This window comes from Bos indicus, chromosome 10 (genome assembly GCF_029378745.1).
Source record: "Bos indicus isolate NIAB-ARS_2022 breed Sahiwal x Tharparkar chromosome 10, NIAB-ARS_B.indTharparkar_mat_pri_1.0, whole genome shotgun sequence".
NCBI lineage: Eukaryota > Metazoa > Chordata > Mammalia > Artiodactyla > Bovidae > Bos > Bos indicus.
In genome coordinates, this window is record NC_091769.1 from 10,055,359 (window position 1) to 10,074,514 (window position 19,156).

The following is a 19,156-nucleotide window of genomic DNA, read 5'->3' on the forward strand; positions in this document are numbered from 1 at the left end:
ACAAAATTGATAACAAATACCAAAAAGCATAAATTAAAAATCTAGAGTAGAGTTTGGAATTTCAGATATACAATGTTATATAAAAGAAGAAGAGAAGGAAAGAGAGGGAGAAAAAAAAAAGTCACAAAAATTATAAAAGAAAATATAGGTACAAAATTGATAACAAATACCAAAAAGCTAAAATTAAAAATCTAGAGTAGAGATTGGAATTTCAAAAATACAATGTTAAAGAAAAGAAAGAAGAAAAAAAAAACAAGGTCACAAAAATTATAAAAAATATATATATATGAAGTTTGCTTTAAAAAAAATAGGGTATTTTTTTTTTTTTTTGCAAAGTAATAGTAGGTTATAAAAGTGAAAATTAAAGGAATAATAGAGGACTTAAAATTTTTTTTTTAATTTAAAAAAAAAAGAAAGAAAGAATGATCGTAAAAACAGTAAAAATATATCTAAGACTTTCTCTGGTTTTGTTATGAGTATTGTGGGGTCAGTTCATTTTCGGCTACTTCCTTGGTCCGACTTATATTTCTCAAGATCTATAGGCTCCTTCCGATGTAGTCAGTACTAACCACAGGGTTTAATCTATTGCCTGTAGCTTCCAAGGTGGTTGGTTCCCTCTGTTATAGCTTCTTCTGTTTGCTGGTCTCTTTAGTGTCTGGTTTCCACCCTGACACAAAGGGGACGGTGGTGGACACTTTTTTTTTTTTTTAGACTCACTTGTTCAGTCGCACTGTGGGGAGGGAGGGACGCTGCAAACAAATAACACTGGCGTGTGCTCACAGTGCCTCAGCCACACTGGGTCTGCCCCCGTTCATGGCGCGTGTAGCCTCCCTGCCCACACTGCTCAGGCTCTAGGTTGCTCCGCCGGGAACCATCCGTAGCCCGCCCTGGGCTGCTTGCACCTCCCGGGTCCAAGCCGCTCAGGTTCAGGCACTCGGGTAGTCCTCAGAGGCGCAGACTCGATTGGGCCTGTGTTTTGTGCCCTTCCCAGGTCCGAGCAGCTCAGGTGACGAGGTGTTTGGCGAGCGCGATTGCTGCGACTTATCGCCTCCCTGCCACTCGTTTATCTATATGTACAAGCGGCGCACCTTCTCAGGCAGATGTTGACCGTCCAGACCCCCAAGAAGTTTTAGTTAGCAAAAAAGCCTGCTTACATTTTTATAGATAATGTCTCTGGGGCTGCGATTGCCCCCTTCCGGCTCTGGCTGCCTGTCACCGGAGGGGGATGGTCTGCACCCGGCTATCTCTGTTCAGTCCTTTGTTCCGTGCGCGGCCCTGGCGGTGTCTTAGGTTAGGGCTGGCTTTTCGCGTGGTAGATATCCCACAGTCTGGTTTGCTAGCCCAAATTATTTCACTCAGATAGCGCTCAGGGTATTCAGGCCAGATCCTTACTCGAAGCGATGCAGCCCGCACCGCGCCTCCCTGCCCAGCCCCCGCTTGCTAATGGCGGATGCAGGCGTCTGCGCTGCTCCTCCTCTGGGGGAGTTACCGTAGGGCTCGCAATCTGCGAGTTTTAATTGTTTATTTATTTTTCCTCCCTGTTATGTTGCCCTCTGTGCTTCCAAGGCTCGGCACAGATTCAGCAGTGAGAAGGTTTCCTGGTGTTTGGAAACTTCTCTCTTTTTAAGACTCCCTTCCCGGGACGGAACTCTGTCCCTCCCTCTTTTGTCTCTTTTTTTGTCTTTTATATTTTTTCCTACCTCCTTTCGAAGACTTGGGTTGCTTTTCTGGGTGCCTGATGTCCTCTGACGGCACTCAGAAGTTGTTTTGTGGAATTTACTCGGCGTTTAAATGTTCTTTTGATGAATTTGTGGGGGAGAAAGTGTTCTCCCCGTCCTACTCCTCCGCCATCTTAGCTCCTCCTAAAGTAATTTTTTAAATTGTTAAAATTTTTATTTCACTGATAAACTATTTTAGATAAAATTCTTTGCCATGGATATTTTAATGCTTAAACAACAATGCAAATTTCTATTGATTTTCCTAGTTTCTACTCACAGGGCATAAAGTAATAATATTGATGTCATTTTCTTTTTTCTACACGAAGTGATTGACTAAGAAGTATGAGAGTTGCAAAAAACGCATTTTTCTTTGTATCAAAGATAATAATTTTGAAGACTCGTTTGAGTCTCATTATGTAAAGGCTTGACAATGTCATTTAAAGACCCTGTAAGAGACCTTAAAGGACTGAGAATTTTCCACAGTGGCCTTGCATGTCCCTCTCCCCATAACTGTTCCTGCCTACCCTAACTGATAGAAATCAAATTGCCCAAACAGTGGCCGCTAATCTGTAGAACAATTCCTGCTTTGACTAAGTGCTCTAGAAACTATTAAACTTGCACTAAGCCTTCCCATGTCCTCATGGGGACAAGCTTATGTTAATATTGCTCAGGAAATGTGCACCTGAGTTAATGAAAAAGTTAATTTTCATCTGTATATTGAACACCTGTGATGTACAGTACTGGCTAGCTTTTATAAATTTTCTTAGTTGGAGTTAGTCTGTTGTTTCCTAATGATTAGACTCAGGTTATGGGTTTGTGCAGAAATATTGCAAAAAATGATGTTGCATTCTTGATGCTTCTTACTAAGAAGCACATGCTGAGTTGCTTTATTATTTGAGAACTTTGTTAAGGTGGCCATTTCTTCACTGTAAAGTTACTATTTTCCCCTTTGTAATTAGTAATTATTTAGGGGGAAATACTTTGAGAATATGTATATATTCTGTCATTCCTCAAACATTTGCTTATTAGTTTTAGCACCCCCAATGCTTCTTACTTCAATTAACATTAGGATGGTTGTCTATTGGTGATTTTCTAATTCCGTCATTCTTTCTATAATTACCAGTTATCTTTCTACTGTAAGGAAGAACTTTATGTTCTTCCCCATTTATTTATTTATATCACTATGAACTCATAGATTCTTATTTTAGTCAGTATGCTATTAACTCTTTAATTATTTCAGTGCTCAAATTTCTTCTGATTTGGCCAGTGGGTATCTCTTCAGTCTGGCTCCAGTGTCTTTTCAGCATGTCCTCTTTAATCCCTGAGTACTCCCTTACTTTTTGGTACAAGACATTCTAGATTTATCTTATATTCTTCCTTCTCCAACCCTGGATTCATCCACTTCTCCAAGGAACCCTGATGCCTTTTAGTGGAGGATGGCTTCTAGAAGGGCTTCCTTGATGGTTCAGCAAGTAAAGGATCGCCTGCAATGCAGAGTCATGGGCAGGAGACATGGGAAATGTGGTTTTGATCCCTAGGTCTGGAAGATCCCCCGGGGAAGGCAAATGGCAACCCACTCCAGTATTCCTACCTGAAAAAAAAATCTCAAGATCTATGCTGTAGGTGTACTCATTGTTACCGGCTGTCACGGCTTGTAGGATCTCTCACTAAAGATAGAAGCCAGATATATGTGTACACATATACGCGTACCTTAAGTATGAGTTCATAGTGAATACCTCCAATTCTATTTTCCCCTTTTCCATATGTATATGGGTTGTATTAATTTTCACTATCACCAGTCATTAAAAAAAATACTATACTTTTAATTTTTGCCAATCTAATAAGAAAAATGGTACCTCAGTATAGTTTGTGTTTGTTTCTGTACTTCTCTTGTTATGAGTAAGGTTAAAAATCTTTTCTTATGTTGAAGGGACATTATTACATTATTTTTGTGAACTGTCCACGTCAGGTTCAACTGGGTTTTTGGTCATTGCCCCGTCATTTTAAAGAGTTCTTTATATATTAGATACATTACCTCTTTGCCATTTCCTTCTCCAGGAGATCTTCCCGACCCAGGGATCAAACCCAAGTCTCCTGCACCGCAGGCAGTCTCTTTACCATCTGAGCCACCAGGGAAGCCACCACTTATGTATTTACATATATGCATTATATAGATACATGTGTATAAATATAAAACCATGAGTTCAAGTGAATACCTCCAATTCTATTTTCCCCTTTTCTGTATGTATATGGGTTGTATTAATTTGCACTATTACCAGTCATTAAAAAAATACTATACTTTTAATTTTTGCCAATCTTATAAGAAAAATGGTACCTCAGTATAGTTTGTGTGTGTGTGTGTGTGTGTGTGTGTGTGTGTTTGTATTTCTATTATAAGTAAGGTTAAAAATCTTTTCGTATGTTGAAGGGACATTTTTACATTATTTTTGTGAACTGTCCATGTCAGTTTCAATTGGGTTTTTGGTCATTTCCCTGTCATTTTAAAAAGTTCTTTATTAGACGTATTACCTCTTTGTGATTGACATCACTAATATTTTCTCCCAGTTTGTCCACTGTCAAATATTTTGCTATAGTGTTTTTTGACATGCCAAAGGTATTTTTATGCAGACAAATTTATCAGTATTTTCCTGTTGTAGTGCATCTGGATTTGAGTCCTAGTTAGATCTTCCTTACACTAATGTTAAAGTCAAATGCACTCATATTTTTTTCTAGTACTTGTATCCAGTTTTTACATTTAGATCCCTGATCCACTGGCATTTATGTTTGTGTATGATGTGAGATAGGGATCTCATTTTACCTTTTTCCAAACGGTTACTCAGTTTTCCCACCACTGTTCATAAAAAGAATAGAGAAGTCCCCCATTGTTCCAGTGATATGAGAAGCAAACTTTATTACACGCTTAATTTCCATATGGGCTTCCCTGATAGCTCAGCTGGTAAAGAATCCGCCTGCAATGCAGGAGACCCCCGTTCGATTCCTGGGTTGGGAAGATCCCCTGGAGAAGGGGTAGGCTATCCAGTCCAGTATTTGGGGGCTTCCCTTGTGGCTCATCTGGTAAAGAATCCACATTATGTGTGCGTCTATTTCTGGGCTTTCTATTTCTCTGTCCTACCTGTTGACTCATGAACTCAATACCACACGGATTCAGTTATAGAGGCTTTACAATATGTTTTAATGAGTTATGGGGACTGACTCCTCAGAGCTTTTAATTTTTAATATTTTTCTGACTATTCCTGCATGTTTTATATAAACTTTAATATCAACCTGTTTGTTGGTATTTTATTGGAATTGCATTAAATTTATAAATTAAGGACAGCTTAAATCTTTATATGAAATTGCCTATCTAAAACAAGAGGTTATCCTTCATTTATTAAGGTCTACATTTGTGTCTTTTAGAAGTGTTTTAAAATTTTCCTCATACTGACTTTGAACCTTTCTTGTTAAATTTATGCCTAAGTATTTTATCGTCTCTGTTGCTACTGAAATGGGGCTTTCTTTAACTTTTTCTCTATCTTTTAACTAGTTGTTATTTGTGGACATGAATTCCTATTTATATTCTACCAAATAATTATTTTATTGTTTGAGTTAATCTAATCATTGATCTTTTTAGGGTTTCCCCACTACATAAGCACATAAAATAATATAGATAAAAAACATTCCAATCAGTTTGAAAATGCAAAAATTAGGACTGAAAGAAAGGCTGCTCCCAACTCTCAAATAGGTATTAAAGTTAATTGTTTGGTAGATGAGGTGCTTGGAACTTGGGATATATTTTTTACATGGAAAAGATATTAGAGACACCTGATTTACATTCTAACCCATACAAAATCTATTTGGCCCATACTTTAAAATCTTTTAACTCCTAAAGTCAGTAAGAAAAAGATCAACATCCACCTTTAAATAGGCAAAATATAGGAACCTAATAGTTTACAGAAAAGGAAATGTAAGTGGTTATTAAATATTTGAATATATGTTTAACCTCACTCAAAGGAGAAATACAAATTGAAATTTCAATAGTATACCACTGATACTAGTGAGAACTTAACTATTTTGGGTAAAACAAGCCCTCATATATGAATCACAGAAGTGAAATTTGGCGTAACCCCTATGGGGAACAATTTTGTATATCTATCAAAATGTACATACACTTTAATCCCAATTGTAGGAATTTATCCTCCAGATATAGTCTATGTGAGAAATATCATATACATCAAGATATTCATTTTGGCCTTATTTTTATTAGAAAAAGGTAAATAGCTAGTCCTGGTCAAAATAATTGTGAGACACTAAGCTATCATTTAAAAGGATGATATGGAATAATGTCCAAGATATACTGTTACTTTTTTTAAGTTTGGCAAAGAACATTATGCTTGGTATGTTTTAATTTGCTTCAAATTACATGTATGCTTGGATAGCGTTACCAATTCAATGGACATCAGCTGAGGCAAACTCTGGGAGATGGTGAGCGACAGGGAAGCCTGGTCATGAAAAGTCGGACATGACTTGGTGACTGAACAACAACAAAATTACATGTATAAATGTGTGTACACACACACATATATTCATATGTTGAAAGAGATAAATGTTTACATACTTATAAAGAATCTCAGAAAGGATATAGAAGCAACGATAACGTTGGTTGTCTCTTGATAGGCGGTTGACCCTGGACAGGGAGAGGAGGAAAACTAACTTTCACAATATATCCTTCACATCTAAATTTTAAACTCTGAGCATGTATTATCTGTTCCTAGTAATATTATTATTAACAATTTGGTAGTAACATAATTTATATTTAAACAAAAAGTAAAATGCCTTTTAAGTTAGGACAGAGTGCCAAGAATAAATATGCCCCATGAACAGGGCTGTAAAGCCCATAGGCCGTGCACTGAGGAAATCACGTAGATGCTTTTGCTGTACTTCTTTATTTCTCTGGTTTTCAGAGTCTTGGGTTCTTGTCATGGTTCTAATGGGCTAAAAGCTACGCTCAGAAGTCATGAAGTCTCTGTTCAACGCTTGTCTCAACCTGTTTGGTTTCAGTGCCTCTGAATATGATAAATATTGCGTCTAAAGGCTGAACAGTTTTAAACATGTTTCTCTAAAGGTTTAACCGTTGGGGTAGAGATAAGAATGGCAAGAGGCCTTTCTTCAGAGAGAAAAACTGAAGTTTACTAACCAAGTGTGGTAAAATGTGGTAGGTGTTACTCATTGCCCATTACTACCTTGAATAGTTCAGAAGGAGATAGACTTAAAAATCGGAAAGAATAGACAAACTTTGTCATTTTAGATGTTTAGCTATTAAACTATTTTCAAAATATATTTAGTTTTGAGAATTGATTTGGGATGGGATTTGTTTCTACCATATCTAAGTGAGGGGGTCAAGTGAAGTGAAAGTCGCTCAGTCATGTCCAATGTTTCTAATGGGCTAAAAGCTATGCTCAGAAGTCATGAAGTCTCTGTTCAACGCTTGTTTCAACATGTTTGGTTTCAGTGCCTCTGAATATGATAAATATTGCGTCTAAAGGCTGAACAGTTTTAAACATGTTTCTCTAAAGGTTTAACCGTTGGGGTAGAGATAAGAATGGCAAGAGGCCTTTCTTCAGAGAGAAAAACTGAAGTTTACTAACCAAGTGTGGTAAATTGTGGTTGGTGTTACTCATTGCCCATTACTACCTTGAATAGTTCAGAAGGAGATAGACTTAAAAATCAGAAAGAATAGACAAACTTTGTCATTTTAGATGTTTAGCTATTAAACTATTTTCAAAATATATTTAGTTTTGAGAATTGATTTGGGATGGGATTTGTTTCTACCATATCTAAGTGAGGGGGTCAAATGAAGTGAAAGTCGCTCAGTCATGTCCAACTTTTTGTGACCCCATGGACTGTACAGTCCATGGAATTCTCCAGGCCAGAATACTGGAGTGGGTAGCCTTTCCCTTCTCCTGGGGATCTTCCCAACCCAGGGATCAAACCCAGGTCTCCCACATTGCGAGCGGATTCTTTACCAACTGAGCCACAAGGGAAGCAGAGAGGGTCAGAGTCTTCTCAAAAGCCTATAAGGTCCTATTTTAAACTTGGAGATGAGTTTAAGTTGCCAGTAGTTACATGCATCAGTTATATGCATTAACCACTATCAGTGCTAACTACTGTCAAGGCATTAAGAATCATCAAGCTTACCAGCTTGTAGGAAGGTAATTCTCTCTAAGAAGTATCTTCCATTTATTGTTGATTTTGTTTTGTGTGTTAGTGTGAGTATGTGCATTGAGAAGAAGAGGATCAGTTTTTTTAAAAGAAGAGATAATTCATTTATCTCTGAAAATTCTCCCAGTGTCTGAAACTGAATTCAAATTGAAACGCCTTTGACCTCCTTATGCTGCTTGTTGCTTATCACCTCCTCAAAACCAACTAGATGAGAGTAGAGAGTGGAAAATAGTACCATTCGTATAAAAAGATTTTGACATCTCATTTTTTGTGTGCTTAAGACAGTGCACAAAAGTGTACATAGGTCAATGAATTCTCACAAAGTGGACAGACTCAAGTTAACCACCTCTCTGGTCAAGAAACAGGATGTTACCGACATGGATATATCTTTTCTATGGTTCCAGCTCCCATTAGCAGCTCCAACCTGTATGAGTCATGGTGTCAGCTTGGCAGCTGGCATCGCTCACTTGTTTTCCAAGTTAAGTTCCCTCCTTTGAACTTCCTGGCAAGACAATCACATAGTGAGGCCACATGGAAACAAGTGCCCTGCCACCCCAAGGTGTTGCCATCAGCCTTAGCTAGGTGCCAGACACGAGAGAAGAAGCCAGCCTGGATGACCACTTTTTAGTGATTCTCTCCCTCTTTTACATTATACAATTATTTTTAGTAATAATAATGAAATGAATAGTGAAAGTGAAGTCACTCAGTCGTGTCCAACTCTTTGCGACCCCATGGACTGTAGCCTACCAGGCTCCTCCGTCCATGGGATTTTCCAGGCAAGAGCACTGGAGTGGGGTGCCATTTACTTCTCCAGGAGATCTTCTTGACCCAGGGATTGAACCCGGGTCTCCTGCACTGTAGGCAGACACTTTACTGTCTGTGCCACCAGGGAAGTCCCATACAGCTATTTTTAATAATAATAATGAAATGAATAATAACTACCAGGAAAAAAATACACAGGATAAAAAATTCTATTAAACTTTGAATATATAGTCAGGCCAGTAATGAGAAAAATAGAAATAAATGTTATAGTATAAAAAAGAAATTAATATTTTTAAACTATATTAGTTTTGAAAAAGGAGAATATTTATACTCACAAATTGGTCTGCTACTTGTGAATAATAAACCTTTTCCTTTTTAAGCTTTGTAGTGATTTCACTGAATTTTTTTCTTCTTCACATATTAATGTTTACCAGGCAGTATACCCAGATTTGTCCAGTTATTTTTGCAAAGTTGATTGAAGAATTTTTTTAAGCCTTTATTTTACATGAGCAACAGATGTACCAGTTTGACAGAAATTCATAAAAATCTTTCACAACAAACTCCAGGAATTGCATTACTGTCTTTAGTGCTTTGGGAACATTTATAGTGGCTTTCAAACATGTCTGTGTTTAAAAGTTTCCACTAAAATATCTTCATCAGAAAATTCATCATACATTTGTATTACATACAGTAAACATTTCTGAAGTTCTTCTTCATTGGCTAAAAATTAGAGAAAATGGCTGACAACAAACTTTGACATTGTTCAGTTCGGTTGCTCAGTCCTGTCCGACTCTTTGCGACCCCTTGAATCGCAGCACGCCAGGCCTCCCTGTCCATGACCAACTCCCGGAGTTCACTCAGACTCACGTCCATCGAATCAGTGATGCCATCCAGCCATCTCATCCTCTGTCGTCCCCTTCTCCTCCTGCCCCCTATCCCTCCCAGCATCAGAGTCTTTTCCAATGAGTCAACTCTTCGCATGAGGTGACCAAAGTACTGGAGTTTCACCTTTAGCATCATTCCTTCCAAAGAAATCCCAGGGCTGATCTCCTTTAGAATGGACTGGTTGGATCTCCTTGCAGTCTAGGGGACTCTCAAGAGTCTTCACCAACACCACAGTTCAAAAGCATCAATTCTTCAGCGCTCAGCTTTCTTCACAGTTCAACTCTCATATCCACACATGACCACTGGAAAAACCATGGCCTTGACTAGATGGACCTTTGTTGGCAAAGTAATGTCTCTGCTTTTCAATATGCTGTCTACGTTGGTCATAACTTTCCTTCCAAGGAGTAAGCGTCTTTTAATTTCATGGCTGCAATCACCATCTGCGGTGATTTTGGAGCCTAAAAAAGTCTGACACTGTTTCCACTGTTTCCCCATCTATTTCCCATGAAGTGATGGGACTGGATGCCATTGTCTTAGTTTTCTGAATGTTGAGTTTTAAGCCAACTTTTTCAATCTCCTCTTTCACCTTCATCAAGAGGCTTTTTAGTTCCTCTTCACTTTCTGCCATAAGGGTTAGATGTAAGGGACTAGATTTAAATAGAAATTGATTGAAATAGATTTAAGGGACTAGATCTGATAGAGTGCCTGATGAACTATGGACTGAGGTTCGTGACATTGTACAGGAGACAGGAATCAAGACCATCCCCATGGAAAAGAAATGCAAAAAAGCAAAATGGCTGTCTGGGGAGGCCTTACAAATAGCTGTGAAAAGAAGAGAAGCACAAAGCAAAGGAAAAAAGGAAAGATATAAACATCTGAATGCAGAGTTCCAAAGAAGAGCAAGAAAAGATAAGAAAGCCTTCCTCAGCGATCAATGCAAAGAAAAAGAGGAAAACAACAGAATGGGAAAGACTAGAGATGTCTTCAAGAAAATTAGAGATATCAAAGGGAACATTTCATGCAAAGATGGGCTCAATAAAGGACAGAAATGGTATGGACCTAACAGAAGAAGAAGATATTAAGAAGAGGTAGCAAGAATACACAGAAGAACTGGACAAAAAAGATCTTCACGACCCAGATAATCACGATGGTGTGATCACACCACTAGAGCCAGACATCCTGGAATGTGAAGTCAAGTGGGCCTTAGAAAGCATCACTATGAACAAAGCTAGTGGAGGTGATGGAATTCCAGTTGAGCTCTTTCAAATCCTGAAAGATGATGCTGTGAGAGTGCTGTACTCAATATGCCAGCAAATTTGGAAAACTCAACAGTGGCCAAAGAACTGGAAAGGGTCAGTTTTCATTCCAATCCCAAAGAAAGGCAATGCCAAAGAATGCTCAAACTACTGTGCAATTGTTCTCATCTCACACGCTAGTAAAGTAATGCTCAAAATTCTCCAAGCCAGGCTTCAGCAATCTATGAACCGTGAACTTCCAGATGTTCAAGCTGGTTTTAGAAAAGGCAGAGGAACCAGAGACCAAATTGCCAACACCCGCTGGATCATCAAAAAAGCAAGAGAGTTCCAGAAAAACATCTATTTCTGCTTTATTGACTGTGCCAAAGCCTTTGACTGTGTGGATCACAATAGACTGTGGGAAATTCTGAAAGAGATGGGAATACCAGACCATCTGACCTGCCTCTTGAGAAATTTGTATGCAGGTCAGGAAGCAACAGTTAGAACTGAACATAGAACAACAGACTGGTTCCAAATAGGAAAAGGAGTACGTCAAGGCTGTTATATTGTCACCCTGCTTATTTAACTTATACGCAGAGTACATCATGAGAAACGCTGAGCTGGAAGAAGCACAAGCTGGAATCAAGATTGCCGGGAGAAATATCAATAACCTCAGATATGCAGATGACATTGTTCAGTCTATTGATTTAGAGCAAGTGCCCAATTTTTGGTGAAAAAGATGAAGACATTCAAATACTGCTTTACTGATCTCATCTAGCAATGTAAGATCAGAATCTTTTGTTGTTTCTCCAGCATTCTTTGAAATTTGAATTTTATTTTTTTAAAAAATGACCATTGTTTTTGGATTTTGTTTTTGCATAGTCAATTGCCTTCTCCTTCCTGGTACTGTTCCTTTGATTAGAGTCTGATATCATAATATTTTATGTCAATAATTTTCCAGTAATTCATCACTGAAAAGTTACAACTTAGGTAACTATTAAATTGTACTACTGATATAGTGTTAAATTTTTTCAAAGGTTTCATTAGTTTTAACACAATTAGCAATTAGACTACAGAAAGGCAAAGAATGAAAAATACCTATACCTATATCAGAGCTGAGAGAAAGGATCTGGATAATACTCTTGATAATTAGAAAATGTGTGTTTTCAAAGGGATTTTCTTCATTTCTTATGTAAGAGGAGATACCAAAGATAAATGAATAGCATGTTGAAGAGTTCCAATACATGACTACTTTTATAAAAATTTACATGTAAATTTGGCACATTTTCAAAACTTACAAGTTAAGAAATTATTTTAAAATCTAACTACAGAATCTTATCATGCTTCACATTCAGCTGTCTTTAATACACATTTATTGAATATCCTAGGCAGCAAATGTGTGTACAGGACAAATGATAAATGACAAACTACATTTTTTTGAACATTTTGATTTATTCAACTAAATGCAAATAATTTCAAGAGGCGTATCAAAGAGTTATTTTAAATGGCTTGTTTTTTTCTTGCTATACACAGTGGTAAGGGCAATCCTGTCCGCTCCTCAGCTCTTATTTGACCTGCTTTGTCAACTGTTTGTGAAATGGTGTCCAGAACAGCACAATGTGATGTCAACCTGCAGTAATTCTTGCCCAAAGAGAGGTGTTCAGTATTCAGGCTGTGTTTGTCCTGGCACAATCTATTTATTTTTCAGCTTCATCTCAGAAGGTCTACAAGTACCACTTCCTTTGGAAGACTCTCTTCTTTTTTGCAATTTCTCGTTTAAAACAACCTTTGAAAGGACAATAATGATGTCCCATAAAACTGCCTTCAGGGAGGTCATTAAGAAAGTAAATATCTCAAGGAGCTGAATAAAAATGTTACACATACCAATGTTACATTTTAGTGTTTTCTTCCTAGACATGTTATGAAAAATTAAAACGATACCTTATTCAATGAGTATTTCTCAAAGAAGTAAATCCATCAATACTGCATTTGTTTTTATGTAAAACATAATTTGTTTTCAGCTAACAAGAACCATATGCAAATGTTTCTAAAATTATATAATGTTTTCTACTTCGGTTGTGTGTTAGCAATCGCTTAAATGTTTTGCTAATGGAGTTTCATAAACAACAATATAGGATAACAAAAACATTGATTTCAAGTATCTTCATTTGAAACAATGTAAATCATTCATCCATTATTCTACCTTCCTTAGAAAACAAGAGAAAGGTTTTAGAATTCTTAATTTAGATTTTGATGATTTTGAAATAAATCTTTGGTTTCCCCATTCCCCAGCCAATCAGTTATAATTCTGAGTACAAGCATATTGAAACCATAATACATTTGCCTCTTCAAAGTCTTTTCAAATTTTGTCCTTTCCACCTTTTTTTTGAAGCCGGCTTCTGGTTGGTTCTGTTAACACCAAGGGTTCTTGTATGACAACTGCAGGGTAATTTTTGCCCAATAGTTCAACTTCAACTTGTTGTCCCACTTTACTGAGCTCTACAGGGACATACGCGAAAGCCAGACTCTTCTGGATGCGGTAACTATAGCTCCCGGAGGTCGTGTTGCCAACCACCTGAAAAACAAGACCCCACCGTCCTCGGCATCTTTGTCACGGCTAGGATGAGATGGGTGGACGGCATCACCGACTCGGTGGACTTGGGTTTGGGTGGACTCCGGGAGTTGGTGATGGACAGGGAGGCCTGGCATGCTGTGGTTCATGGGGTTGCAAAGAGTCAGACACGACTGAGTGACTGAACTGAACTGTGTGCTTCCTCTTTAGATGAAAACTCTCAAAAGATATGTTCAACTTACAGTTTTATGATATGCCGTCTGTGAGGATAATACCAGGAGAAAAACTTCACTTTTTTGAGAAGATTAATGAAAGTTTAAAATCATTTCTCAGAATATATATCTATTTATTTTGCTCAGTTTCATGCCAAGTGATTTGATAGGAAGAATGACATATTTCCATTTTAAACTTTAAAAAATTCTCTTCCATCCAACTAGCATGGCAATAATAGATATAAAGGAGAAAAACCTAAAAATCCTAAAGCAAACTTAGCCAACTGTTCCTGTTAGCATTTAGAAAATGACCTGTCAGAAGAGTCTGAAATAAACTGTTAGTATATCAACAGTCAGTGTAAAGTGAATCTTCTATATAAATATTGTTGTTGTTGTGCTTAGTCGCTCAGTCATGTCCGACTCTTTGAGACCCCATGGACTGTAGCCCACCAGCCTCCTCTGTCCATGGGGAGCCTCCAGGCATGAATACCAGCATGGGTCGCCATGCCCTTCTTCAGGGGATCTTCCCAACCCAGGGATCGAACCCAGGTCTCCCGCATTGCAGGTGGATTCTTTATCAGCTGAGCCACCAGGGAAGCCCATATGAATATAGAGAGAGCATTTAACAATTCCTGATAACTGCTAGGCACTTAAATCAATGTAAACTTTATCTTCTTTAGCTCTAGATGCAAGAAAAAGAGTCAAATGCCAAAAAATTACAATACAGATTTAAATGCCACATATCTTACAACTAAGACAACAAAAGCAAAATATGATATATAGCCCAACTCAAAACAGCTTCTCCTGGCTACACGATGTCGCACTAATCCTTACAGCCTCACTGCCTAGCACAGTGGTTGTGTATAGCTGGTGCTTGCAAACATCCATGAGCAGGAAGCAGCCTGGTGATGTTTTAGCTGCCTCAGCAAAGGGCCTACAACAGGGCAACAGTCATGTCACAGCATTTCTAGTCTTTTAGATGCTTACAGATTCATGACATTAAATACAGGCTCCTATCTCTGCAGCCCCAGTTTTTAATTATCTCACTGAAACCCCAAATCAGAAGCTCTCCATATAATTTCTGAACTTATTATGGTGATTTATAAAGTGAATGCATTCATTAGTAAAAGCTTCTCTCTGGTAGATTATTAGCTGCTAAGGTATTTCTGAAATAACACACATGTTTCAAAATAGTTTTTCTACTCTAGCTCAGAGTTCCATGATATAAAGCTGGGATTTGGGTCAAGGTAGTTGGGAGTTCTAACCATTGCTTTTTGAAAGATACTGATAACTTGGTTTCACTTCCAAATCTCTCAAACAGAGATCTGCGTTTGGAACTCTGGAAAAGTTAACCTGATTTTCTTGGGCATCTTAAGAAAACAGGAAGAATCCTAAGCAAATCTCTTGGTCAAATTCCCTAACTCACTGGATCAAAAACCCACAATCCCCCTTCAGAGATTGCGTGCCCTATTTCCTCAGGTCTCCTGATCTCTTAAAATCCAGCAGTAATTCATCTGGCAGTTATTTTTGCATTGGTAACTTAAATAGCATGTTTATTTTGTGAATGCTATTCTTAAAATATTTATTGAATGTGTCACCTTCTGTTTGATTACTTTTATTTCTCCCTTAATTTCTGTCTAATCCAGGAATTGGTAGCTCAGAGTATTTTAGAACTCTGGTCTTTCCTTTGATCTTATTACTATGTCTCCAGGGAAAGGTTTTCCCTAGCTTAAATTTTATATCATTCTACTTTAACATTTTCCAAATTCAATTAAATTCATTGCTTCATTTTGCTCAGTGAATCATGAGAACAACTTGTCTTCACCCTCTGCCTAACAGAGTCTCATATTCTTTGTGAACTCAAGCTTCATTTATTTTTAGCCTTGTCTCATTCTTTTCTTAATTATTAGACTTAAAGATGCCTGTAACAGACATAGAGAAGAGAACATGGTAAATAGTCTTTGAAAGAGTGAACATGATTTAAATTGGATGATATATTTATTTGGCTATCCCTGTGTGTTTTGGTTTATTAATAATGAAAAAGAAAACTTTCTAAACTCTCCCAACTTCCTTATCAAAAAGTTTTTCTTCAAAACTTACTTCCCAGCAAAGCTGTTTTTTTTTTTTAACTAATTAAAACCTTTTTCATGCATACTCTTGGAGAAGGAAATGGCAACCCACTCCAGTGTTCTTGCCTGGAGAATCCCAGGGACAGAGGAGCCTGGTGGGCTGCCGTCTATGGGGTCACACAGAGTCAGACGTGACTGAAAAGACCTAGCTGCAGCAGCAGCAGCATGCATACTCTTATGCCTTGATTTTTAAAAATGAAACCTTACTTAAAATCATAATCCGTTCCTCCAGCACTGCCATCTCCCAACGAGACTTAACATTTCCCCAAAGTACTCATCACCCTCTGACATGCTATTTATTTTATTTAATGTTCATTGTTTGTCTCTCCCCTCCCTAGCATAGAAGCTCCATGGGGGCAGTGATTGTCTGATTTGTTTTGTTCACTGCTGCATCCTTAGTACCTAGAATATTGCTATCACTTATAGGCATTCAGATTTGTTGAACAAACAAATTAATTATATTTGCAATGCTAGAAATTAATCCTATTGTTAGCATTGCAAATATCTACCTGCAAGAATATAATATCAAATACCAAAGGTAGTATAAGTCCAGATAAAGTCAGGAAATAAAAATAAAAAAAAAGATTTCATATCATTCTAGAGTATAAAGTAGGTCAAAGAGGGTCACCCCCATGATAAAATGATTTAAGCATCAAAGAGCAGACACGCTGATACCAGGAAATTTAAGAGAAGTATTTAAAAAATATTTTTGCAAAGGCTTTTTTGAATTTGCCACAATATTGCTTCTGTTTTATGTCTTGCTTTTTTGGCCATGTAGCACGTGGGATCTTAGCTCTCTGACCAGGGATCGAACCCACAACCCTTGCCTTGGGAGGCAATGTCTTAACCACCAGAAAAGTCCCTAGTTTCAGATTTGCCCGAGATTTCCACCACCAGGGGAGTCCCTCAGAAATATTATTAATAACTAAAATTGCAATTGGATTGGCAGCTCTATAAACATATGGCATGTAATGGAAAGATGAAAAATATAAAAAGATAATTCAGTGCACAGAGAGGGCAAAGGAAAGAAAATTTAAAAATAGAACTTGGGTTTCCAGGGTTTTTCTTTTTTTTCCCAGATTTGTTGTGCTATCATTGACATATAACATTGTATAAGTTTAAGGTATAAAATTCCAGTTTTTTTAACTTGGGTATGGTCACATTTAAGATGACTAGAAATCTGTCAGTGGATCATGGTCAGTGGTGGGGTTGCATACAGAATGTTACAACATAATCTGTCCTTCATTCCATGGCCAAGTGAAACAGCCAGAAGAAGAATGGGTATGGACCATATCAGAAGACCAAGAAAGTTGAATGAGAATAGAGTGAAAAATGTAGAACAAATTCAAAGATGAAGTGGGGGATGAAATATAGTGACAAGGGAAAAATTAATTAGAGGCAGAAAGAACTTTAGACATTATCACACTAAGTGGCTTCATTTTACAGATAAGGACACCGAGACACAGAGAGGCTCATGCGTTAGCTGATGGCAGAGGGATTTTAAGTGGAGATCATGGGCAAATCTGAAACCAGAAAAAGAACAGATTAAGAAAAGAGGACTGAACCAGGGATCTGGAACAGAAAGAGGAAGTGGAGACTGTGAGTTAAGAGTAAGTATGGTACAAACAGAAGAGCAAACTCAACACAGTTAAAGCTGAGGCATTTGAGAAAAAGCTTCAGATCTGAGAAAAGATCTACTGGTTTCATAGTATCAACTATGACATCCATCTGTTACTGAGATGTGCAAGAACTGTGGATATACAATGAAGTGTTTAGGAGAATACAGGGGCCATAAGAGACAGAGAAGGGAGAAAATGGGGGAATTCAACATGGCTTAGAAGAGAGGATAAGCAATTTTAAGTCCAACTGTACCTGGGTCAGAAATCAACTCTGCCAGCCACATGTCATAGTGTGTGGCCTCAAGCAACTTGTTTAATCTCTCTGAATCCCAAAGCCTCATCTTTAAATAGGAACCATCATATGTATCTGAGAGGGTAGTAATAAAAGTAAATGGAACGACATGAAAAATATCCAGCACAAGTAGGAAATCTGTACATGTTAGCTCCATGTCAAAGTGACCCCTTAGCCCAGATGCCATTTCTTTAGTAAACTGAAAGCTAAGATTTGATCCCACTGGCTCTCCCCACAACAGTGCTTTTTGTCACTGAACTGATGGGAAAATGGAAACAAATATTAAGTAGGCTGCAATGCATGAGAAAACACTTTAGCACAGAATCTCTGAATCTGTGAGTGTTGGCCGAGCAGACCCTGCTCAATACAGAACAGCTATTAGATGAGTCTTAAAGGCCCTTTGGTTGCCACATTGTCCCTGCCTGATAACCCCTGTCTGGTTGTTTGTTGTTGTTGTTGTTGTTTGTTGTTTAGTCACTAAGACATGGCCAACTCATTGCAACCCCATGGACTGTAGCCCACCAGGCTCCTCCATCCATGGGATTTCCCAGACAAGAATACTGCAGTGGGTTGCTATTTCCTTCTCCAGGGGATCTTCCTGACCCCAGGATCAAACCCCATCTTCTACATTGCAGGCAGATTCTTTACACTGTCTGGCAACATCGGGTAAAACACAGCAAAATGCTGAGCCAAAGTGGGTTTTATAAATAGTCATAAAAGAGGGAGGAAGTGAAGTTATGTTGATAAGTTATCTAACTCTAGCTTTACCAAGAGAGAGAATGAAATGTAGCATCCCAAAGGGAGAAGAAGGTGATCTAACTCCTCCTGAAGAACTGAAAGATTTCCACTTTACTTTCTAAAGTTCTACCCTCCCTTGTCATAAAAATTTTCATTTGAATTTTTTTTCTGTTAATATGCTGAGGTCAGAATTGCCTCCTTCTGAAAGATCCCAGAGAAGCTAAGTCAGAACACCAAGTTCTTTATAAAACGTTACTCTTGTATTCATTGATATGGATGTGGCGAGTCAATAGGTCATTTTACCTCCTAACCTTCTAAATCGTACCTTCCTCACTGACCAGTGTATTCAAGTCTTGCCGTTTATTGTCTTTCATTAAAACATATGGAACATGATGTTTTCCAAAATGGGCAACATTTCACATTTTCCTTTCAGTTAAGTAATCTCTGTCTCTTGACTGTCAGTTCTGAATCCAAAAGAGTGTCATCTCAACAACAGATAAATAGCTAGCAAAAAACTGTAAACAGAAACACAGACAAGGAGCTTCTGCTGCAGAACTGCGATGGCCCCTCACTATGGGGCTTCAGCACTCACCTTGCCATCATACCAGATGCTTTCATTTCCCTCCGGATCAACATCGTCCGTTGCCAAGGTGAGGCAGACCAGCCTCCGTTTCAGCCCCTTGGCTTTAATCTGTTTCAGTGCCTGCTTTCCTATGAAGTCTGCTGGCTGCAGGAATCCAAGATAATGATGATGAATGAATGCTCAGACACTGTG

At 38.0% G+C, this 19,156-nt stretch overlaps 1 protein-coding gene across 4 annotated transcripts in view; it reads right to left on the reverse strand.

Moving 5' to 3' along the window:
- Positions 1-12,251: 12,251 nt before the first annotated feature.
- DMGDH (dimethylglycine dehydrogenase) overlaps positions 12,252-19,156 on the reverse strand; it is a 73,908-nt gene continuing 67,003 nt past the window's right edge. For 3 of the 4 annotated variants that reach the window (XM_019968094.2, XM_019968093.2, XM_019968092.2), the window contains 2 exons: positions 18,974-19,108; positions 12,252-13,394 (listed from right to left, as the gene is read on the reverse strand). In XM_019968094.2, coding sequence (XP_019823653.2) covers positions 13,179-13,394; positions 18,974-19,108 — 351 coding nt within the window. In that variant the 3' untranslated portion in view covers positions 12,252-13,178. The other variant, XM_070796874.1, reaches the window with a different exon arrangement.